Genomic DNA, 25,528 nt, shown 5'->3' on the forward strand with positions numbered 1-25,528 from the left:
CAGGCTCTAATGGACTCTGGTTCTATTCTGTGTATTTCGAGCTCGTGTAATAATTCTTCGGGCTCTGACCTACAAAAGTGAGCCCTGTTACAAACTCCTGCCGATTTTGTGAATGACAGAAATTCACTCACAACACCCATCATAACTAATAAAACGAATTATCCTAAGGTAGTAGCACTATTATACACTCGTTATTTTTAGAGATTTGTTTCAATCGTGGTAGAATGTTCTGTTATAACAAGTAAAAATTTCATTTTATAACCATCTATGAACGGCAGACCCAATTTATAGTGTTAGTACTTGTAATTTTGAACCCTATCTAGAGAACAGGGGAATTCCTGGATCAGGTATTGGGAGAAACTAGCCTTCGTGGAGGACTTATTGATGGAACTAACCCGCATTTGCGTTACATGGAGAGGAAGACCACGAGAACCTCCTACTGAAAGTCTGAAGGAAGGGGGACTAACCCATGATCCGTCTACCTCTGAGGATATTTCGCGTCTGACTGTGGTCGGTGTAAGTCGGATGCACAATTCGTATCGACAAGCCATCGCTGAGATTCGAACCCGGGAATAGTAACCTCATTAGAAGGCGAATGCTCTATCTCCTGGGCCACCACTGCTCACTTGTAGAAATTCAGGCCAAGGCCATAATCTGCTTTTTAATTTTTTTCTGCATTCTATTGTGCTCACTATTTTTTATTCTGCTAATGATAGAAGCGGAGAGTGTCAACACATGGCTACAACAAGGCTGTTGGCGGAGAGCGCGCACTATAATTTCTACCATATTTTTTTTTACTGAAATATTTTACTTCTTTAAGTTTCGATAATTTCTTTGAAATAATGGAACAATAATATTTTTTAATTCGTGTGAATTGAATTATAGATTAACACTGATTTAAGTACAATTATTTAGATATTAAGGTCTCTGCAATTGGTCATTTCTAAGAATTTTTACAGATATTTGATACGCAAGAGCTTCTGAACAGACTCCGAAGGATTCTATTGGACTATGCTATTGACATTACTAACTTCAGTAATGATGAGAAGAAGAAAAATATGAGTTAAGCTTAAAAAATTGTTAAAAATAAACAGGATAAAGAAGACGCAATGATCACACATTAAGAGCAGATAGTTTTGTTAATTTTCCGACAGTCTAACTAAATCTAATCTCAAATGCTAAAAGCGAAGATATGATTTTTACTGCGCCATATTAAAATTTTACTCAAAGTAAAACTGAAAGAAGCTAGAAACTTAAAATTTAATTTAAAGGTCAAGAAGTCCTCTAGAATTCTGGAACAGCTATTTATCTGAAAGTCTAGTTTCAAAAGATTAATATATATTCAGAAATTAACACAGCACATTTGAAGTTTGTATTGTTGAAACACTCAAAATTACTCTCATACGAAAGGTAACGTAGATTTAGTAAATTCTGAAGAATTATTGAAAATGCCGTTTAAACTAAATTTGTATCAGTTAAAATTGTTTTTCAAGTAAATTTCAATTTTCATCCCCCAAGAGGTCTATACATTTATACGGGATGCTGAAAATGATCCTACAAGAATTTCATATCCAACCAATTTGTAAGTTCTTACAATAAAATTATATTAATTTGTTTTCTAAGGAGAAAAGTGTGCATAATATTGAAAACTTCTTTCAAGTGATAGGAATTTTATAAATTAATCGAAGCACATTTCAAAAAAATCTCTTTTATTTGTATCTACAACAATTACAGTAAAACCTGTTTTTGTGCGATGGATAGGGACCGCATAAAAGAAATCGTACGAAAAAAAATATTCGAAAATTTTATAAATTCTTACATATAATAGTAACAACTTTGTACGATATACAACCTAAAACTTTTTTTATGCGGTGGTTAGGGACCGCATAAAAAAAGTCGGACTCAGAAAATACATCAATGATTCATGAAATAGATGTGAGAATGCTTTCAATTAAATTAAATAATTAAATTAGACCTAAAGAAATTGTAAAAATATTTAATTCTTCATTGTAGATATACATGGAGAAGTTTTCAAACTATGCATTAAATAGTTTGCTGCTACTCGTCGTAATCCAAAACGCGCATCTTCTTGGAATGAATTGGTTGAAAATCGCTTTCGTCGCTTGAAGATAGGATTTCATTTGATTTGCTTTTTGGTACCATAAAGTCAGTCATCAGATAAAATAAAATAAAAATCATAAAAACTACATATAAATAGAAACAAAAGTAATTAATTTATTTACCTTTAATCTCACTATAAAATGAATCCTTAATCACATGAATCGTGTATAAAACTCTGAATGCGATATAAGTATTTGAGATACGCTCAGACGAGAATTTACAAAAAAAAAAATATTGGTTTAATTTAACACAGCAGACGATATTTTTACTGATTTACTTCAACTTGTTTAGTGCAGAATAAATTTTAAACAGAAGAGAAAATGGAGTTGACGTTAATAAATGAACTAATGAAAGTAAATAAACAGAGCATCGCGAAGTTCAGATACATCGTTGTCAGAGTTCGTCCACAACATGTATATGCACATTGATAGGAAACATTAAACTGGCGCTAACACCGCTAAGATTCATATACCGCATAAAAATAAATCGCGCAAAAATAAAATCGCATAAAAAAGAACCGCACAAAAACAGGTTTCACTGTACATAGTTTCAGATTAAAACACAATAATATTTTTACAAAATCTACATTTCCGTTTCTGCGAAACAGATTGTTTACATTTAAAGAGAAATACAAGATACAATACAACTATAACCCAGATAGCAAAATAAGGTTTATTTCCAGTAAGCAAAAACTTTTTAATGCAAACCAAAAAAAGTTTGTAAGGAGGTTTATGAGTAAACCTTCTATCTTCTATCCTTAAAACGAGATAAGTGACAATGTGCTCTATTCTACGCACCTACCCTAATCCAAAACCCTGGAAAACAATCTTCTATATAAAAACCTTAAGTCGAATTTGACTTAGGGTTATCAAGCGTGAAAAAATCGTTCAATAAAGCTAGTCTCGAGGGGAAAATAAACTTAAATCTAGGTAATTATAAGGTTTCTTTTTGCAATGTCTTGCATACTCAGCTAAAATCCACCTTGTCATGAAATTTTAATGGACAATGCAATTTGATCCTATCGCTAGTGTGACGTCAGCTAAAACGTCATTATGGACCTAAGGGACAATACTTTTTAGAAAAGCTTTAAAAAATAATTTTAAATCCTTTTAGGAGGAAAGGTTTAAAATTGCAATATTTTTACTTTGTTGAAAAAAGGTTTTCAGTAGTACAAACATTTTCGAGACAATGAAAAGAAAATTCCGACACAAGATTGCCGTAAGGTTACATGCTTTCTGGGCATGTCTTATATACTAGTGAATTGGATTGTATTTTTGTAGTGGTAAATACACACTACAATACTCTCAGAATTATAGCAGCCATTGAATTCGATGAATGGATACCACTATTTGATTTATTCTCGTTTTCTGAGAAGCCAGGAGAGCTGTATTAAGATCACCGTACTTTTTGAGTGTAATCGTGAGAGCTGTAATTAAGTTCACGGTCGGGGTCGCTCCTGTGTTGAAATTAGCAGTCGAGTAAATACGTTGTACGTTATGTGTGATCGAGACCGAGTAGCAACAGTGCGACGAGAAAGATAATGTCGCATTCACAAGTAGCAAGTCAACTGTTCAATGTGGACAATCCATCGAAGTAGGCGTGTTCAAATCAAAGTTTCTCTCAGGATAGACGTGTTCACATCACGTTTGAAGATCACCAATGTGGGGAGTGTCGCACGTCGTAGTTGTGAATTGTAATTGCATTTTTGTAGTGGTACATACACTATAATGGTATTGAAAATCTTTTGCATCACCATGAAAAGAAATAAATCTTTATTTCTTAGAATTCCTTTTTTCCTTTTTTATTAATTTGAATGAAAATAAAAATATTCCATATTGCTAGTTATTAATTTGATTGAAAGTAAAAATATTTCATATTGCTAGTTATTAATTTGAATGAAAGTAAAAATATTTCATATTGCTAGTTATTAATTTGATTGAAAGTAAAAATATTTCAAATTTGACTTTAATTTATGATACAAATACCAATAGATTTTAACAGTTATTTTTTGGTTTAGAATAGAGATTAAAGTTTATTTCGTAAACAAAAAACTCTTGCACTATTTGTGATATAACTGTGCAAGATTTAGTTCAATTTTCCATTACTTAGAAGACAAATAATTATTCACTATTTAAATCCTTTTTTTTTATTACTTGTAAAATATTTTTATCACTGTAATTCCTAGAAAGTTCTATTGTTTAACAGTAAATTCAATTAAAAAAGGCATTCAGATTATTGTGATTTGTTTTTGGTAGTTTATTTTTGATAAATAATGGCATAAATCGAAATTTTAAATGAAATCTTTTTAATTAAAGAAATGCTTTTTTTATTCTGGTTTTCTTTATTTGTCTTGTATTATTTATCTCCCTTAAAAGTTTTTTTAAATATTATTTTTACTGGATATTCTTCTATTTTTGACCATCTCACATTTTTATATTACGATGATATTAATTAAATTTTGTCGGTGATAATTATTTAATTTCTCCCTAAAACTTTAATTTCTGATATAAAAGTCAATGAAAATTATTTTTGCTTTTATTATAATATGCATTTTCACTTGAACTTAATAAATAATTTCAAATTAAAATTACTTCGCATAAATTGCAATAGGTGGCGCTACTCAAATATATCATAAGAAGTAAGCTAAACGCAAGTGGATTATTTTGTTAAATTTCTTGAAGAAACCTTAGCTATCAACAAGTAATCTTTGTATGACAAGATAGAAGCCGTCGTTGATTGAAACCCAGCCAATGATTTTCTTCTTAATGAGATTCATTTGATACTTCTTTTAATTCTGTAACTTATTTAGATGGAATTAAATAATGAAAAATTATGTGGTGTAATTCAAGAGTTAGCATGCATACCAGCCGATCCACCAACTAAAAGAGAACTCTGTATTCGTTGTTTGTAAGTAATGTTTTGCAAATATTTTTGAAATTAGATATAATAAATGCTAATTTTTTACATCAGTTTTGAAATACTAAATTGAGCTTTAATCTGGAAACGCTTTAAAAATAACTTTGGTCCGTGGTACAAGTAAGTGAACAAAAAGTGGGGGAATAGCGTCTTCCCGAAAAAGAAAATTCTAAGTATTTTATGTAAAATAAATAAATTGAATGATTTAAGAAAAATTAATTTCCCCACTTGCATGCTGCTACCAATATTTGTGGTTTGTCTGATATTTCTTAGACAGTATCAAGAACAAATGCAAAATTTTTAGTTTCTTAAAACTTTATTTAATTTGAAAGTAACTGTGGCATGAACGAACCAGAATGAAATATATGTGTGTGCAAAACTATTTTTATCGTCATATTTATCTAAAAGTGGATTTTTGTGCTCTAAATGATTTAAAAAAAAAAAACCATCTAAATCAGTGATTCTGAACCTTTTAATGACTCTGCTCACTTTTAACACTAGATTGCCCAAGATTAGTTATCCTTTGTTAAATTGATTGCTATTATAACTGTTAGTTGCATAGCTTATTTTAATTGTTAGCTTTTGTTTTCCTTTTGTAATTTAATATTAACTTACAAATATTACTTTCTTAAGTTAAAAACAAATATAATTAGGTAGTCAAGGGTCAGTCTAGGTTTTTTTGAAAAGTTAGACATAATTTGTGAAAATTAAAAACCATATTAAAAAATAAATACAAAAATATGGTAAAGTAATAAAATATTTTCAAAAAATTGTCACTACAAATAAAAATCATTTATGACTGGTAAATTTCTATATATTTTTCCCCATATATTCAAAAATAATTTTGCTATTGCAAAATTTTGGACTTAAAATTGTATCCAAATTTAAAAATCATTGACTCATAGTTGAATTTCAACTTGAATTTAAGAAAAAAACAAGCATATAACAGTGAGCACTGAAAGTTATTTTCATTATGAGATCATTTTCTACTAGACCATACAGAAAAAAGTTTCACAGAGAAAGAAAATTTTCATAAAAAATAAAGGGCTGTTAGAATAAATTTACAGTAGTATATAAGATATTGTTTAAATTTTGACTTCCTGTTTATAGAGTTATAGTTAGCCTCATTGTTACATTTTAAGAAACTCTGGAACAACAAAAAAAGGCTCGCTTAGATATGGTGTAAACGACAAACTTACTACATTGCAATATCTGACCAAACATGTGGTGCCTTTTCATATTAGACAGCTGGCAGAAAAGCTCCTTTTTTCCATAGATTGCAAAGAGAATGGGATTGCAAAAAGTATTTCCTTTTACTACCGTTTTTCCTAAAGTTGAATTTGTCAAGGTACCGCTAAAGGGTAGTAAATTTACCCTGGACAGACCCTTGGTAGTATATAAAAAAAAACCTGAATAAAAACCCATAACATGTCTAAATATAAAAGTATTGCATATAAACTCGTGCAAAACATGTCGTTATTAAAAAACTACAGAGCGTCTAATTATTTTTCCAGGGACTGTATATCTGTTCAAAAATGTAATTTTTCAAGCACTGTGCTGCTCCAAATCTATCTATTCCAAAAATCAAATTTATTTACTTTCTGATCCAAAATGGTGTTCTTTTCATATAGTTTTAGCTGAACCTTCTAAATAACAAAAATTATTGCGCTCCAGAAAAAATCAGGATTTTCGTTAACCGTGGTTCTGAAATTTCCAGAAATCCGAGGTCCAGAAGTTTCAGGAAATCATCGATCCCATTTATGTATAAAAATTCTTGTATATTTTATTTAAAAATATTCAAACTAGTATTTATGCTTGGCATATTTTTCATTTGTAAATATGTTTTTCTGGTAGAATAATAAATGTGATCAGAGATAAAAGTAAACTTATACATAATTATTCGTTTCAATTATTCTGCATAAAATTTATTTAGACTTTTACGTTGTGAAAATATCAGTGAATTAAATTTTTAAAGACATTAATTTTTTGAAACGCGTCATTAATGATTTTACTCAAGAAATTTTCAGGATTTTTGAGTTGGGCTCACAATTATCCCTGAAATAATAATTTTTGTTTTACAGGAGACCAAAAAGAGTGTGTTGGTGTCCATATTTACCTGCTGAACCATTACCCATTCGATGCACTATCATAATTCTTCAACATCCTGCAGAAGTAGATATTCATTTAAATATTACTACAAAATGAAATTTTGGTACTTATACAATATACAGGGTATCTGCGCACCTGGAAAGTCACGGATTTCAGTATTGTGCAAAATTTATTATGAAAAGTCATGGATTTAGGATGCCAAAAAATCTAATTTCTAAAATGGAATTTACCTCTAATTTCATGGTGTCCCGAATATCTCAATTTGTTGCAAAATATTCACTTACAGTCATATTTTATTAAAATATTAAATGTTTTTATCCTGTTCTTTAAAAATTATGGTGTTCTTTCAAAAAATGAAAGAAAGAACATCATTTCTAAAGCGAATTATCTTTGAAACTTTTGTGATTTCAGAATTTTTTTTTTATCTATTAATTATTTTTATTTTGTCAATTTATAAAATTCTAGTTAATGTTTTTTATATTGCAATTTTAAGAAAAAATAAAGCAGGTTTAATTAACTACATGTATCTGACTGTATGTTGTTGTTTTTTGTTTTTTTTTTTAGCTATTTTATTGCTTCAACTCCTACTTTAATCAGTTTGTAAGTTGAAAATCATTAAATATGGAGATACAGAGTATAACTGTTTTGATTATACCTATCATTTCAATTAATGCTATTTATAATGCTTTTATAAATTTATTGTTGTTTTTGTCAGAGAAAATACTAACTTCGGTAAGTCATGAAAAATTCTTGGAATTAGTCATGAAAAGTCATGGATTTGAAAATCTAAAATGTAGCAGATACCCTGATTATAGGAGCTCATAAAAATTTTTACGGAGTGAAAAAAATTTCCAAAATTTCTGTGGAAATTTCTTATATGGAGAAAAAGTAATGCTGAATTAATTATTGTTCATTAAAAATGGGGTAATGGTGTATTAATTACCGACATTTAATTAGCGTTTATGATCAATTATTAAAATGCATTTAATAAATTCATAAGTACCAAAATTGTTTATTATATTTTAAATTTATATTTTGCTTGCTTTAAAAAGTATTTTGCATATTGTCATTAATAATTCTTCTCTATTATCTAATTAAGTATATTCAGTACATTCTGCTTGTTTTTTATGGTAAGTAATATATACCGTAGCTGTAAGTTATTATAATATAGCCTGTTTTTTATGGTTATTCTGTATTATACGGTTTGATGTTTGTATCTAGGAGAATATGCCGCTTTTTGTGAAAATTTTTCTAGTCGTAGCTAAATTTGTGTATTAATATTTGTTTCAGTAAGTTTAAACTGATAATGTTTACTGGTAGTAATAACTGATTTTTTTTACCACTCCTATTCAGAGTTGGCAAAGTTTAGGACAGAATGGATTATTCCTCAGTTTTAACCAGGGTTTAAACTGTCATGTCCAAAACCCTTTTATTCAAATTATGACAAATTTTTTAAAAAATATTGTGAAAAATAAAATTTTAATTTTTGAACAAGAAACAAAATGAAGACAAGTTTTTGTTTTAATTAAAAAATTTATTGTTATTTTTAATATTGCATTATTTCCTTATGCAAAAACATAATTTATCAGTATTGAAAGCATATTTAAAGAATAAGGTATTCACTTTTGTTCAATGAATTGTGAAGCTTCGAAAGTTATTAATCTTTTCCTATTATATTATTTTCATTTAATAGGTTAAAGCAAATTGTATAAAAAGTATCAAATATTTATGTAATTATTATGTGTGCAATGGTTACACCTATAGAATTTTAACCTTTTAACAAAGTTCAAGGTTTTGGACACTTTGAGAAAATTTCAGACAGTTTTTGTCAGTTTAAGACAATAAAACCCATGTATCCTGTCCCAAACCAGTTAAGGACATACAAAACCCCCACCTTGCCCCTGTCCAAAATCTACTGAATTTTCCAGTAGACTACTGGATTTTTCCAGTTTCTCCTGATCTACTGGTTTGTGTACATTTTAGAAAATTCCATAAAACTGAGTGAGATTCCTAAAACATCCCTATTGAAATAGAATTTTTGCACAGATTATTACTTTGCTTGGATATTAAAATGAGTATCATATGTAATAAATCTAGCCTCATTTATAAAAATTGGTTTAAAACTGTGTTTGTCCTAAAATGTTCAGTTTATTTTAATTCAGAACTACCTTTTTAAATTAATTAAAAAATATTTTAACCATCTTTCAGGAATTAAATGCCTTTTACTATTCAAAATTATCAGTAAACATAATACATAACATTTCATTTAATGTTATGTTATATAATGTCCATCATAACTGGAAAATATTGCAGTTTTTCTTTTTTGATGACTATCCCTAAAATTCCCTGTGCATAAAATGTTTAGTGCATTGTGCAACAATTATCATGAAATTTATATTATTTCATAAAATCTACTGGATTTTTTCCTATCCTTATTGCATGCATATTATATAATACAAAGAAGTAGATATGTATGGATTAAAATAAGTATTGTTATTGTAGGAAAAACGCTGCCTTCGAACTGCACCCATGCTGGAATATTCCATTCCCAGAGATAAGTTCATTTTGTTTAAAGGAAGGAGATTTTCATCCATGTTGTAAGTTACGATTTCTTTTATCCTCTACACTACAGTCAGTTTTCGTCTCAAGAAATACTTGTTTTGTAAATTTAATGGTGATTTCCTATCAACATGGTGCATTAAAAAGTGCTTATTTTCGTTTTTTAAAAGGTGCTTTTCTCATAAAAAGTTTTCCCTTTTCAAAAATGATATTTTTCTTTACCATGTCAATTTTCGCTACATATTGTGCAATAGCGTGGTTTTCACATTATTCTACATGGTGCATAGGGTTTTTAAAAAGTGCTTATTTTCGTTTTTTAAAAGTCTTTTTCATTGGGTGTTTTTTAAAAGTGCTTAATTTTCCCTTTTCGAAAATGAGGTTTTAATTTTTTACCGTGTCAATTTTCGCCATGCACTATGCAAAAACGCACTTTTCACATTGTTCTATTCAACATTTTCGCAATTCATTCAAGCACGATCCATTTTGGCATACAGTCGGTCCATAGCATATGAAAGCGCCAATCATTTTACGTGTTTTACATTATTTTATCATGATCATTTGATGTTTGAAAATTATTTTGCAATTTTTTTAATGTATGTAGTGCTTAAAAATATTTTTTTAGTGCTTAAAAGATGCTTATTTTTTGTTGAAAGATTTGGCTACATACCCTGTTCTATTTACTGTTTTCACGATTCATTCAACCACAATCCATTTCCGTGTGCTGTCAGCCCATAACGTATGATAGCGCCAATCATGTTACGTGTTTGGTGCAATACTTGGGAGTGACTACTGAGTATTTCGGTGATATTATTGCATTATGTGCATCTCTGCTGCATTTTGCAAGATATTCTCCATTTCAGGCTTCATTTTCCACCCTCTGATATGGAAATAAAAAAATTTTCTATCTTTTTATAATGGCTAATTTGATCAAGAAAGGAGTTCTGTCTCAGAAACTAGTTTTTTTATCATGATCATGTAAAGTCTTTGAAAATTATTTTATATTTTGTTAAAGTATATAGTGGTTAAGAATATTTTTTGAGTGCTTAAAAAGTACTTAAAAGGTGCTTATTTTTTGTTGACGGGTTTGGCTATGCAGCCTGCTCAAAAGAAATGTTTGAAGACCAGTTATAAGTTCTGAATAAAAACAAATATTTTTGAAATTAAGCAATAAGATTGTAACTTGTATCGATTACTTTGCTTGTTATTTGCAGTGATTGCTTGAAATTTTGTAAACTTAACCTAAATATTTACAGAGAAATGGGCATTTTTATTTTTTAAAAAGAGCAACTAATATTTTTATTTTATGTATTTTTGGCTTTAACTTTATTAATATTTATTAAAATTGAGCATAATTTTCGGAGCAATTTTTAATTAATAAGAAAATTATTATATTCTAATTTGAAAAAAAAATCGTTAAGAATTAGGTAAAATATGAGCATTTAAATTAGTTCTTTTATACTGAGCGGAAAAAAATTTTAAACTTTTTTTTTCCTTCATAATTTTGTAGTGAATGTATTTGGTAACTAATGATATGTGTCTGATTTGAAAAATAAAAAGTTAAGCAATTTTCTAAGCAGTTTTTGTGCTTTTAAAGATGATATAAGGAACACGTAAAAGAAAATATACTTTTATGCCCTGTGGCAGAATTTTTTCGAGCTATCTGCAGCAAAACTCTCTAGCACTAACATCTTTCTGCAAGATACTTTTAATTACAAACATATATGTTACTAATTTAAAATAACAAAAGCGCAGTGTTTACAAAAACAAAAAAAAGCAATGTAATTATTTTATATGAATTCGTAATTTTTTTCTAATATTATGTTCGATATTCTCCATTTTGTTGGGGGGGGTTTGAATGCACTAATTATTTCCTTTATTGCATTATGAAAATCGTCATTACGTTAAAAAAAGTAATTAAATATCATGAAATCTGTGACAGTAAGTACCGAAAAATTGATCAACGATGAAATCACACAAATCAGACTCTTCAGAAAGGGGGCATATTTCGTTTCAAGATTTGATTGTTGTAATAAATAATATCGTATTAAAAAGATCATGTTTTAAAAACTATGTGGAAATCAAAAGCAGTAACTGCTAAAAGCAATTGATAGAATCATTGCCTTAAAAAATAAATGATCAAATACACTACTCGAATTTCCTGTATCGCCTGAAATATATCGGGATATCTAAAAACGACATGAAAATCAATGTCAACTGCCGAAAATACAATAAAAATAGATTTTTTGTTTTGGCATAAATTAAGCTCTTCGAAAAGTGATTATTTAAATGTTCGATTTGAGTTGTACGTGTAATTTTCTGCAGAAAAGCGAACCAAAATTTTTTACTTCCCCAAAAAAAATCTTTATGTAAGAACTCTGCATAGAGCTTTGCAGCAATGTTTTTTTTTTTTTTTTTAAGTAAAGTTATGTAAATCATACCAGAGGCACACTCTGGAATAATCTATTGCTTTTGTTGTTTAGGAATGAAAAATTGAGATCTCTTCTGTTGTCTCCAAAGACACTTCTCTTTTATCCTGGACCTTCAGCGGTGGGCATTGAGTCACTGCCTGTCGTCGGTCAGAATGACTGTGACCCATACAATATCATAATACTGGATGGTACTTGGCCACAAGCAAGATCTCTCTATGCTAACTGTAAAGAGCTCAAGCAAGTAAAACAGGTGAACATTTGGAAACGTTAATTTATTAAGACATCAATTTTGATGACTTTCGCTTTTTTGGACATTCCTTCTCTTTAAGGGGAAATTTTTGCATTCTACTGAAATATCTTTTAAACTAGTTATTTTTAATGTGTGCCTTAATGATAAGCTGGGTAATCTGGCTTTTAATTTTTCATTAAGTACTATTAGGGTTAAAAAATAATTTAGAGAGATTATGAGAATGATTCTGAAAAACATTATTGCCCTTAAAGAAAGATTATTTGGTGAGGCAAGGGAGTTAGGGGAGGAGACTAGATTGCTTAATTTGTATGGAATCCCCTTGAACTGCACTCTTTGAGGGGATTTAAACACCCAGTAGGCATGCTGATAGAAAGGTATTTTGCTATTCAAAAGACTTTGGCCAATGTGATAATGTAACTAAAGAGACACATGTTGCTAATCATGTTAAATCTCAACATGCATCGTGCTAGGCTTTTTGGCGAGAAATCCACTGGCGACCAATAACTCATTCTTGAGCTGTGATGGCTCAGGAGATAGAGCATTCGCCTTCCAATAAGGTGAACTGGGTTCGAATCCCAGTTATGGCTGGTCGATACGAATTCCGCATCCAACTCGCGCCGACCACGATGCTGACTTGCATCGTTGGTTTGTGTCCCCTTGCTGTCATGATAACCGTGGAAGGTTTTCCTCACCATGTAACTCAAATGGGGGTTAGTTCCATCAAAAAGTCATCCACGAAGGTGAATTTCTCCCAATACTTGATCCAGGAGTTCCCTTCTCTTCTTTATTAGGCTCAAAATGACAAAGCTACGAAGTTGAATATTAGATGTCGTAAAGCCAAAAAAGAAAAAAAAAATTATTTCCTAATGCAGACATGAAAGACAAATTTGTAGAACAATACAAAGAAAGAACAAAAAAATGGAAACAAGAGCTACAGAAAGAAAGAGTCTATAGGTCATTAATAATGTATCTCGCCTGCCAATAACATTCCCTCAAGGGCCCAGGAGGAAGTGCTGGGCAACGTCTAACTTAAAGCCAAAAATTAGATTATAAAATAAAATAATTAGCTTTCATAATCTACCGCTTTTCTAAAAAATGGATACATAGAACTATTGAAAGAACTAAACAGTGTTATAACTGTAGGGCATATTGAGAGGTTGAAGTAGACAGAGGGGTTGTGTTTTTAATTAACCCGTTAATAATGAAGGAGATCAGGAATAGGGTGCCTTAAATGGGATATACCAGATACTAGGAGGCTCCGCCCCCTGCTCGCTAGCGCTCGCCAACCCCGAGAGTTGCTACGCAATCCTATGTGGTTCACGCCGTGAGCCATGGCTCGCTGCGCTCGCTCGCCAATGAACACAATGTTCTAGCACAAAGTCATAATATATTATCATCAAAGACATAGTATTTTTTATCATCAAAGACATAGTATTGTACTTATGTAGAAGAATTCTACCAATATTCTTATTGGCTTTTAAAAAAGTATATTAGCTATTTAGATTGTACATGGTGAAAAAATCAAAACATTAGCTAAATAAGAAACATATTAGCAAAATAAATTATCAAATATTGCTTCACTAATATTCTGCATTTTAAAGTGTGAAAATTCAATGCATATATAAACGCAAAATATAAAAAAATGCAATGCATTCAATACAAACACTTAAACGTTTTTTAGACGTAGCTCCCAGTAGAAAAATATCAATTCAACAGCGGCCTTTTAAAGCATTCTCACTTCAATTAATTAATTAATTCCTAATTGAGTTTAAATTAAATATTGTCATGTTTTTAGTACATGAATCTGAATTGAACAACCTGATAATGCTCACTCTGGTTATTGTTATCTGGTTGCTCACTATGTGCTCTTGCTCGCCGAATTCAATCAATTAAAAATGAAAACTGTTGCCAGCGCGAGAAAAGATTTCGAAAGATCATCGGTTTTATTGATACATACATACATACGTATTAGCGTTTTATATAATATAGATGCCTAAAATGAGGCTGAAGGAACTTTTCAAAATTCAGAATCCCTTATTGTCTCCAGAATTGTAATGTTTTGAAAAGTTATATCAGCATAAAATGATATTAAAATCGGCACATATAAATGCTAAGTTATCAAAGGATTTTGCTACGCAAATTTTCTCATTAAAAACAAGTCATTATCAAGGAAATGAAATTCACATAGAAAAATAAAATGTTTTAAGAAAGAAAATGGTAGAAAACGTAAAAGAAGAATGCCTTTTTGCTTATTTTCATAAAAAGTATACTCTCTTGATGCCTACTAAATTTTATTTATTCTATTTCATAAATTTCATTTTTTTTTCTTTCTTTAAATTATTACTTGTTAACTTTAATCAAAAATTTATTACATACCAGGGTTTACACGATCCTTAAAAACTGCTTAATTTTTATTTTGGAAAATGAGGGCCCTTAAAAGTATTTAATTATGGTTCAAGGTTTTTAAAAGTCCTTAAATTTTCAGCATCACTATGGTTGATAGGAACAATTTTTCAGTTCAATTTTTTAAAACAAAATGTCGTTATTTTATGACTTCCAATTAGACCATGTTTCGAACGTACAGCACTTTAGAGAGACAAAAATTAATGTTGGGGTGGGGTGCAGCCAAAGGGAAGAAAACATGTTCTTTCATTAATATATTCTGGCCTTTGCCTAGAATGATAATCTATGAGGAGAGTGAAGCATTCTATCAGAAAAGAATAAAGTGTGGACAAGGGGAATACTGCACATGGAAGAGATAGTGCTTTTTTTGGGGGGGAGGCAGTTTTAAAGTCCCTAAGTAGAAGACCCACACTAACCTTCAAAATTGACAGAATTCAAGAAATTCAGTTCAGCTGCTGAGGCATCTGCTTATAGGAATTAAGAAAAGTATCAGAATTTTCTTTTTTTTTAATAGAATCCATAACAAAAACGATTTCCTAAAATCTTGAATTAAATAAATTTGTATAATATTTCAGTGTGTAAGAAGTAACTGTAAATTTATAGAAAGCATAACACTTTTTAAAATTCATGATTATACTGAAAATTGAAAACATTTGTAAGAAACAGGGTTTGAAAAATCTCAGCCCACCTAGATTTTTCATCAAAAACCTGGGATTTATGAGAATTTTGATGAAAACCTCTTTTTTTTTTTTTTTTTCAAAAATACTTTTAAAAAAATTTACTAAAAACTAAATAAGAAAGCATGATTTGCTTCTAACAGGAAAGTTAAATATTTGGTAACTATTTTTAAGTTTTAGATTGTTGCGCTATTTTTATTTCTTAAGGACAAGCAGATTGTTACATAAAAGTTTAAATCTACTCAACTAAAAAAATCCTTAGATTTTAATAATCATTTTATTCAGTTAACATTGCAACTTAGTATACTGTTTTTAATTTTTGTTTAAATTTTTGGTTGTTAATTTTTAAAATTAGTTCATGTTTTTTGCCAAAATGTTTAGTTACATTATGAAAGTTAATTCCTAATAACAGTTTTGGCTGGAAATGATTTTGTTTAAGTTCATCAGAAAAATAAATATAACTCATTTTGTGGTCTAGTAGCGAAACATAAAAACTTGTTGAAATAATTTTTTAAATGTTTTAGACAAATTTCTTTATTTACTCTTTTTTTTTTAAATATATATGAAAAAAATTCAAAACCTTAATTTTTTGCATTTAATTTTGCAATTCAATTTCAATGAAATCATTATAAATGGATTGCAGATTAGTTTCGTGCTCTAACTTTTACAATCTGAATGACGTTAACTTTTAACAATCTGAAAATGCTTTTTTTTTTTTTTAAAGCGGCCCAGGTTTGCAAAAATTCTCTGGTAGTTCTCTAGTGAGCCCTGTTAATTAATCCAATTATATCAGTGCTTACATTATAATAAAATTGTTTATTAGTATATATTTTATTTATTGATTTTTTTGGGAAGGTAAATAATTTGCACTGTCACTGGTAGCATATGTATATTTGATGATAAACAATCATTCTATTTTTAAACTCCTTAATTTTTCAAAAAAGTACTAATTTTTTTTTTTTTAAAGTGCTTAATTTTTGCTTTGTTGAAAGAGTGGGAACCTTGCATGTGTTAAGTGTAATTCAATGAATGGCTATAGTAAGATACAAGAAGGTTGACATGAGATGAGTGGAAAAACGATGTAGAGACACGATTAAACCAACCAATGAGAAAGAAGATTAATGATGAAATAATCTAAGACTCTTTGAGACCTAAGAATATCGTGAGCCGTGCATAATTTAGTTTTAATTATATAATTGATGATCAAACTCGGGTATACTTTGATAGTTTTCTAGAAAATCAGTCAACTTAAATGATATTCCCAATTAAGTGTTAAGAAGCTGTTAAATTAATTACTCAAAATCATCTTGTATAAATTTTGACCAGTTAACTTGTCAAGATGTTTGTAAAAATTCTTTTAACTTAATTTTTTGACCTCATTTTCAATTAGTTTTACTTTTACACTAAATATGTTAAATAAATAGTCATAGCCATCCATAAAAGATAATGAATAACTTTTGTTAAATTTGATTTTGTAAATTATGAAAATTGAGGAAGATGGAATATTTAGGCAAAACTCAATTATTACTTATCTAAATTTTTTTTAAATTCTGAATTGTTTGTGATATTAATTGATTTTGTTTTTTCATCCTTCTATTTATTGGCACATGCTTTGTGACCATTTTCTTTTGACAGGTTAATTCTTTTTGTTGATGATTAACACATCTGTTGCATGAATTAACACAAGACACACATTCCAAGAAGAGTAATAATGATTCCCTTGAGTTGTAGAAAAAATTAAATTTTAATTATTTTCCCATGTTTTCTAAAGTATTTTTTGCTTTCGATGCTCATTTGTTTTCTTTTGATTAATAGAATTGAGATATTGTTTTTTTTTTATGTTATTTTTTGCTTTCTTTTGCACAAAACTTTCTGAGTTATGTATTTCAAACTAATGTTATCAATTTCAATTCTTCACTCTTAATTTCAATCATTTGAAACTATTGTGAACTTTTAGGTAATAATAGTGTTATAGATGTTGAGTTTATGTAATATGTTTTTGTAATTATACATTTAAAATTTAATTATAAAATATATAAAAAGCTTGAAATTTTGATATTTCAATCATAGCTGCCAACTCTACTGGATTTCCCAGTAGACTACTGGATTTTGCCAGTTTCTCCTGGTCTACTGGATCAATTAAAAATCTCCTGGTTTTTGCACATTTTAGAAAATTCCCTAAAATTGAGTAAGTCTCCTAAAAAAATTCCTATTGAAATTGAAGTTTTGTGCAGATTATTACTTGCTTGCTAGAATTGTATTGCAAGTACATAATAAACCTCATTTATAAAAATCAGTTCAGAACTTTTTTTTTTTGTTCTAAAATGTTCAATTTATTTTTATTCAGAACTCTCTCATTAAATTAATTAAAAACATGTTTTAACTATCTTTGAGGAATTAAGTGCCAATAACATTCAAAATTGTGAGTAAACATAATGCATAACCTTTTGAGTATGTTTAATGTCAATCATAACTGAAAAATATTGCAGTTTTTCTATTTTGTTTGCTATGAAAATCCCTAAAATTCCCTATGTGTAAAATATTTAGAACATTGTGCAACAATTACTATAAATTTATATTATTTCGTAAAATCTACTGGATTTTTTCTTATCCATGTTGGCAGTTATGTTTCAATGGAAGTTGAACAAATATTAAAATTGAGCTATAAATGTATTTATTTATTTTTTACATACATTAAATGCACAATTGAAGTTATAAATGTCTTTTAATTGCTTCCAAAATTACTTACACTTTTGAGCATTTTAAGACAGTTTTTGGAGTGTCCTAAACTAGCTATCCAAAATCCTGTTTCTCAATCTTTACTTAATTTCCATTATAAAAAAGATTAAGTTATAAATTGATTTCCATTTTCTATAAATTGAAAAGTCTTGAAAATGTTTTAAGGTTATCCATAAGGAAATTAAATCTGATTTTTTGCATAAATTACTTAAATTTGATATCACCCTTTATCTGAAATACCGGGTGAATCTGACAGCTCTATATAGAGCCGATATTGGTTGTAAAGTAATTGTAAAATATTGGGTGAATCGGAAAATTCTATATAGGTCCAATATCGGAAAATAACGGCTCTTTGAAACCTTATTGAGCCAAAATTCATGAATATTGATTTAATGAGGATCCAAGTTTTACTCTGCTGCTAAGGTCAATTCAAATACTCTTCAACACAGATGCACCTTGAATGAAAACTGTTCTCTCTGCCAATCACATAAAAACTACTGACCACGTTAACAACATTTTGATATAATTTCCGGATGTGTGAAATTATCATATTGTTTTAATTAATAAATAGTTTTTGACAGTGAGAAGCACACCCCACTAAAACTTTTTGTGCTATTAACATTTATTTAATTTAAAAGGATAGTCTTTAAAATTTGTCATCTAGTGTGCAATAAGCAGGGTTTCCACTCCACAGGGAGAACCTTGAAAATACAGGGAATTTAAAATACACCATAAAATAACAGGAAATTTTGTTTCTTATTTTTGTCTTTTAAAAGTGGTGACCCTGATTAGAAGTGATTAATTGTTTCAGTCATAGCATGAAATAGTTTTTTTGGGGGGGAAATGTAGTATTTTTTTTCTATTGAAAGAAAGTTAAATAAAATTGTTTTATTTTAGGTTCAAATAAATTCTGAAGTAACTAGTGAATATGTTATTCGCACTCAGCCAACAGAGGGATCTTTATCTACAGTTGAAACAGCTGCTATAGCATTGTCAGTTTTGGAAGGAAATTCGCACTTCAAACACGTAATCTTTTTTTATTTGATACTATTATTGTATATTAATGTTATGAGCTTATTGTGAGATGTAATGATGTGACATATTAAAAAATAATGTGTGTGGGTAGGGTAGTTATCAACCATGTCAACCTCCATCTATGAAAAGGTACCCCAACATAGAATCGAGTTAACGAGTCTTATATACTAGTGAATTGGAATTGTATTTTTGTAGTGGTAGATACACTACAATACTCCCCCACCAGAATTATATCTGCGATAGATTCGATTAACGGATACCACTAGTTGATTCATTGCTTTTTTATGAGAAAACCGGGAGAGCTGTATTAAGATCACTGTTCTTTTTTAGTGCTGTATTAAGTTCCCAGGCGTGGTCGCTCCTGTGTTGCCTTTAGCAGTCGAGTGCATATGTTGTATGTGTGATCGAGACTGAGAAGCAACAGCGTGAGGAGGACAATGTCGTAGTCACAAGTAGCAAGTCAACTGTTCAGTGTGAACCATCCATTGAAGTAGGCGTGTTCACATCACGTCCAGGTCACCAATGGGGGGGGGGTAGTAGTTATCGACAATGTGAACCTTCATCTATGAAAAGGTATAGATGAAAAGGTAGCACCATAGAATCAAGTTAACATGTCTTATATACTAGTGAATTGGAATTATATTTTTGCAGTGGTAGATGCATTACATAGTGTTTCACCCCGTGGCAGAATCACGGCGATATTGTAGCAGAATGTTACTGAGTTTTTGAAGAAAGATTTTTCTCTTAGGAAGTAAAAAATTTCGGGTATTTTTTCTGCAAAAATTTTAGAAAGATTTTTTTTCCCTGCTGAATTATATTCCAAATATGAATTTCTCAAGCATTAGATGGGAAATAAATGCTCACAATTTGTCTATTCTGTATTTTCTTATTTTTCTATTTGAGAAATAAAATTAGATAATTTTGCTTCAGCAAAATTTTAAATGGATAATAATAAAAATATATATATTCCAAAATCACAAAAGTTTAAGATAGTTCACTTTAGAAATCATGTTCCTTCCTTTCATTTTTTTAAAGGACACCATCTTTTACATTTTAATAAAATATAACTATGAGTGGGGATTTTGTTACAAATTCAGATTTATAGCCAAAGAATTAATTAATATGTAACATTTTCCCCTTTTTTATAAATTTAATTGAATAAAATCTATCGAATATTTTTAATATATTATGCACATGAAAATTTTAAATCACGCATTTTAGTCTTCATTTTATTGCTCACAAGTTGGACAGATTCCATTGTAAATGTATGTAGTGGTTTGATAATTTTTTCCTGGCAATTATTGCTACAAATTTTCACTCTTTTTAAAAGAAAAAAAAAAGAACTAATCTCGAAACAAAACACTCATTTGAGTAACCCCTGTTTAAAGAGTCCGATTTGCATGATTTCGTCTTCAATCTTCTTTTTTTTTTATGCAATGATGATTTACAAAATGCAAAAAAGGGACATCTTAAAAAAATATTGCCCATAATATAAGAGTAAAAAAATTATTACATAAAGTATAGATACAATTTATTTTTTCCAAATAGTTTTTATTGTAAACACAGCGCTTTTGTTATTTTAAATGAGTAACATATATGTTTGTTAGTATTTGAAGTGTGTTGCAGAAAGATATTAGTGCTAGAGAGTTTAGTCGCAGATAGCTCGAAAAAAAGATTGCCGCAGGGCTATTTCAAACTACCATAGAATTCAATGTCTACTTCTATTTCTAAATAGTGTTTCAAAAAATAATTAAATCTCATATATATTCTTATTTATAAGTTTTTTTTTCTCTTGTGAATCTTCCAAATGGTTCTGCATCAATCCGTTGCGCACAATTATTGTGAGACTATTCGTCGCAAAATTAGTTCATCTCTGGCATAAAAACATCACAGAGACAATTCATAACTTGAATGAGACAGACTCTCTAGGTGACTTTAATTTTAATGTAAATATTTGCATCATCTCTTAAGCTAGAGGTTCTATTATCGGCTCCACTGAATCTGGTCAGAATGATGCTCTTGTAACGTCATGACTCCATGAATAAGACAATGAAAAATTAGAAAATTTATATATTTATATTAGCAGTCTTAAAACCCTTTTTCCTTATGGTTTAAATAGTAAATTTAATGGTGAAGATACTATTGATATTGATAACTATTGTGTTTATGATAAATTTAAAGTTTTTAATTTTCTTAGAGCTTTTAGTTCTAATTTTAGATATAAAAGAGGTAAAGGTAAGGGGTCTGGTGGATTATTGATTTTGATGAATTTTCGAAAATTTGTAACTATTATGTTAACCTTAATAATATTTTTATTATTAGGAAATATATTTTTGGCTATAAAAATAAAGTTCTTAAAAATTTCTTTTTTAAATTTGGGAATAAAATTAAATTTGATACTGAGCTTATTAAATTTATTGTTTTGGATTTAGTTAAATCAAAGCTTGGGATTGATAAATCTGATTTGCTTTTCAAAAAGGTTTCTAATGTTCAGAAGGTTTTTTGTAACATTAATTTTCATGATAAAAAATTTGAAATTGCTAGAATTTCACAAGTTAAAGTTTCAGCTGCCTATAAATATTCCCCTACTTTAAGAAAAAGGGTTTGTAACTATAATTTTTTAAGTCTGAATTTAAATTATATTTTCATTGGCTGATTGTCATTGTAAAGATGAAGATATTTCTCAATATATTGATAAGGATTATGGTCACGTTATTACATGAAATTTAGAAATTGTTGGAGATCAAGATTTAATTAATATTATGAGTAAAGGTTCAAAATTCAGGGCTAGGTATAAAATGAAAAATGATGAATTTATTTTATCGGTTAAAAAAGATTTTTATTTGTCCTAAGAGTACCATTATTGATTTTGAATTGTTTGAAAAGATTAAAATTCTTAAAAATAAATTTATCATTACTGTTGTTGATAAAGCATCTAATAATTTTTGTATTATATGTTAATATTTTTTTTAAAAATTAATTATTGGGGAATATAATGCTAATAATACTTATTTTAAATCAAAGATAAAAAAGTTATTGAAAAAATAATTATTGCATTTATTAAAAAATTAAAATTGAATAAAATTACTTTTCTATATTTATTTCCTATTGTTAAATTTCATAAGAATCCAGTAAAATTTAGATTTATTGCGTGTGGTACAAATTGTTATAATTCTATGGATATTTACAAGTTTAATCTTTTTGAAAATGTACTTTTTAATGGCCTTAATTTTTATAAACAAACTATAGGGATTCCGCATGGTAATTCTTTTTCCGATGCTTTTGCTAATATTTTTTTACATTTTTTGTAGCTAAATTTAGCGAGTTTAGTGATTTTAAAGCTTTTAGATATATTGATGATTTAATTTTATTTAATTGCGATAATTTTGATTTTATTTTTAATATTTATCCTAAAGAATTGGTTTTGAAGAAAACTAATGATAATTGCTTAAGTGTTGAATATTTAGATTTTAAAATTGATATTGTTGATAAACAAATTAAAATTGGTATTTATGATAAAAGAAATGCTTTTAACTTTAAAGTTATTTTTTTCTCAATTGTTTAGAATCAATAAAATTTGTAATTATGTTTTAAGTTTTCAAGAGGCAACTAGTAATTTTTAAAAAAAATTTAGAAAATAATGGTTTTTCATTTAATTTTTGTAATATTGATTTTAAAATTAAGAAAATGATTGAGAATTATTAGTTTTCCATTTGGTTTAGCAAAATTCAAATCTTGTTCAAGTCTCCTCGGTCAAGCTTTTTTTTCAATGACGTCACTACTTACTTAACTTCTGTCCTATTTTCTTTAAACTGTGCGGGATAGGGGGCTTTGTTTTTATGATTATTTTATTTTTGTTGTGTCTTGCAGTTGATTGTGTTATTTAGCTATTGGATTTTTTTGTTTCAAGTAAGCTTTCGTTCTTACCTTTCTTTCGTATTTGTCTTGTTTTTATCCTACTGTATATGCTTCTGTATTTTATATCGTATTCTTCTGTGTTTTATTGTATTTTATGCATTCTATTCTTTTTCTGGACTTTGTCAAAACCTTTGGGTACAGAGAAAGCAATTTTAAACTTTTGTCTTGCTTTCTCGATAGAAAAGGTTTTGCTTTTATGACATCTGAGGCTGGTACACCCTGATGGCATCGGCTTTAGTTGTCATATTTTCCAATTTTTTTCATTGTCTCATTTGTTCAATTCCTTTTGGATTCGCTGTTGCTAAGCGCATTTTTCCATAGGATGTATTATTATTATTTTTAATTGCTTTAATATTTTGAATTCTTTACTTACTAACTCCATGAATGTCAGTATAGCATATTGCAAACTCTTAATTCCTCCCGGAATTAAATTCTTTTTTGATATGATTATGAACTCCATTCCAGTGAGTTAAATAGCAGTCGAAATCTCTATTACATGGTGTAAAGCTTTTTTGAAAAGTGCTTAATTTTCCCTTTTCGAAAATGAAATTTTTTTCTTTACCTTGTCGATTTTTCCCATGTATTATGCAAAAGCTTGCTTTTCACATTGTTCTATTCAATGTTTTCATAATTAATTTAATCACAGTCCATTTTGGCTTACTGTCGGTCAATAGCTTATGAAAGCGCCAATCATTTTACATGTTGGATCAAATACTTGCCAGGGTTTAGTGAGATTATTGCACTCTCATGTGCAACTCTGCTGCATTTTGCAAGATATTATCAATTTTAGGCTTCATTTTTCACCCCTTGATATCGAACTGAAAAATCTCTTGATCTTTGTATAACAGCTAATATAATCAAGAAAAGAGTTCTTTGTCAGAAACTAGTTTTTTTTTTATTGTGATCATGTAAAGTCTTCGAAAATTATTTTGCATTTTCTTAATGTATATGGTGCTTAAAAATATTTTTTGAGTGCTTAAAAAGTACTTAAAAGCTGCTTATTTTTTGTTGAAAGAATTGTATATGTACCTTGAATTAGAATGGTAGAATATATATTTTTTTAAATGCTAATTTATTACTTTTATTTTCTTAATGTAAAAAGCGTCAAAAAATAAAAAGCTTTCACACTTAATGTCAAAACTTTTCATTTAATTGCTAGAATAATAGTAGAAACAATTATTTTAGGCAGAGGAAATACAATCTATTTTAAGGAGTAATTTTTTTAATTCAATAATTATTTAGTTTGAATAATTTATTTCTATGTTACAATCATTACTTAAATTATTAATTAACACTTAATATCAATAATCAATATTTTATTTCATTTTAATACTTATGTAATTTCAACAGTTAGCGGAATTCACCTAAATTTTCGCCATTCTGATGGACAAATTTGTCCAATTAAAAGCCTGTATTTTTACCTGTCGCAAAATGCAATATGTTTACAAAAATACATGCTTCTGATTGGTTTAATTGAGCCATTGTTATTGCAAGAATTCAGAATTCTGCCCTAATGTCAGCCGGGATATGAATTTTTCGCAGCTAGATGACTAAGTTAAAACAATCAGAAAACTGTATTTGGCATGATGGACATAGAATTGTCAGGAAACCAATAAAATGGACAGAACGATATTTCGTTTGACCATTGGAAGGGGGGAGGATTTTATAGCTATTTTAGGTTCTAGTCAATTTTCTTGTTATCTATCATGAGGTGAAAAATTTCAATACCTCCATAAAGTTCGGTTCTTCATTACTGAAGCAGAGGGGGTGGGAGGGCCGGGCCCAAATTTGGCTAAGTCCATCTACATTCTATGTTAATCTTATTGATTAATTCTTTTTCATTAAATAGTTATGGTAATCACTATATTCATCTTGAACTATCCTCTATTTTATTTTTAAATTGTAACGCGGCTTTCTTTTTATGAAAAAAAAACTCCAGATTTTATTTTATTTTTTTAATTCTATTTTTCAAGTTTTCCTTCAAAAATTAAAATTATTCTGATTGTTTTATTTGCAGGCATTGTTGCATCCCCTGAAAGCTTTGTGCGATTTCCAACTCAATCACGGTGCTGTATCCCACCAGAGTAAAGAGTTTTTGATCAAAAATGGACTCCATAAATCATGTCAAAAAACTTCATCCTGACACTTATTTATTTACTATTTTTTTGTTAATAAATTGTTTTTATCAAAGACGTGTTTTCTAAAAAGAGGCATTAATTGCCTATTTTAAGGTCATTCTTGATTACCCATTTCTAGTAAATGTTGATATTCATTCGTACACTTAAGTGCTATTTTTTGTTCATTATCGCATGTGCTCAAAAATATCGCATTAATTTTAACGCAGGAATGGAAATCAACTGTTGAAATATTTT

General features: G+C 28.8%; 1 protein-coding gene across 1 annotated transcript; it reads left to right on the plus strand.

Moving 5' to 3' along the window:
* The first annotated feature begins 4,747 nt into the window (after positions 1-4,747).
* Positions 4,748-25,346, plus strand: Dtwd2 (DTW domain containing 2). Its single transcript, XM_016051808.5, has 6 exons — positions 4,748-5,028; positions 7,119-7,209; positions 9,649-9,743; positions 12,186-12,384; positions 19,101-19,229; positions 25,174-25,346. The coding sequence occupies exons 1-6, from the start codon at positions 4,931-4,933 to the stop codon at positions 25,297-25,299; spliced, it is 738 nt and encodes a 245-aa protein (XP_015907294.2). The 5' UTR covers positions 4,748-4,930; the 3' UTR covers positions 25,300-25,346.
* Positions 25,347-25,528: the final 182 nt, after the last annotated feature.

The sequence above is a fragment of the Parasteatoda tepidariorum genome, chromosome 8, assembly GCF_982258835.1.
Source record: "Parasteatoda tepidariorum strain Cologne lab strain chromosome 8, Ptep-v5.0, whole genome shotgun sequence".
NCBI classification, from domain to species: Eukaryota; Metazoa; Arthropoda; class Arachnida; order Araneae; family Theridiidae; genus Parasteatoda; species Parasteatoda tepidariorum.

Excerpts from the sequence above, each read along its gene's own strand:
- Dtwd2 (XM_016051808.5), top strand. The coding sequence starts at position 4,931 with ATGGAATTAAATAATGAAAAATTATGTGGTGTAATTCAAGAGTTAGCA. Across the intron at positions 5,029-7,118 it reads GAACTCTGTATTCGTTGTTT|GAGACCAAAAAGAGTGTGTT; the intron begins GTAAGTAATGTT and ends TTTGTTTTACAG. Across the intron at positions 12,385-19,100 it reads AGCTCAAGCAAGTAAAACAG|GTTCAAATAAATTCTGAAGT; the intron begins GTGAACATTTGG and ends GTTTTATTTTAG.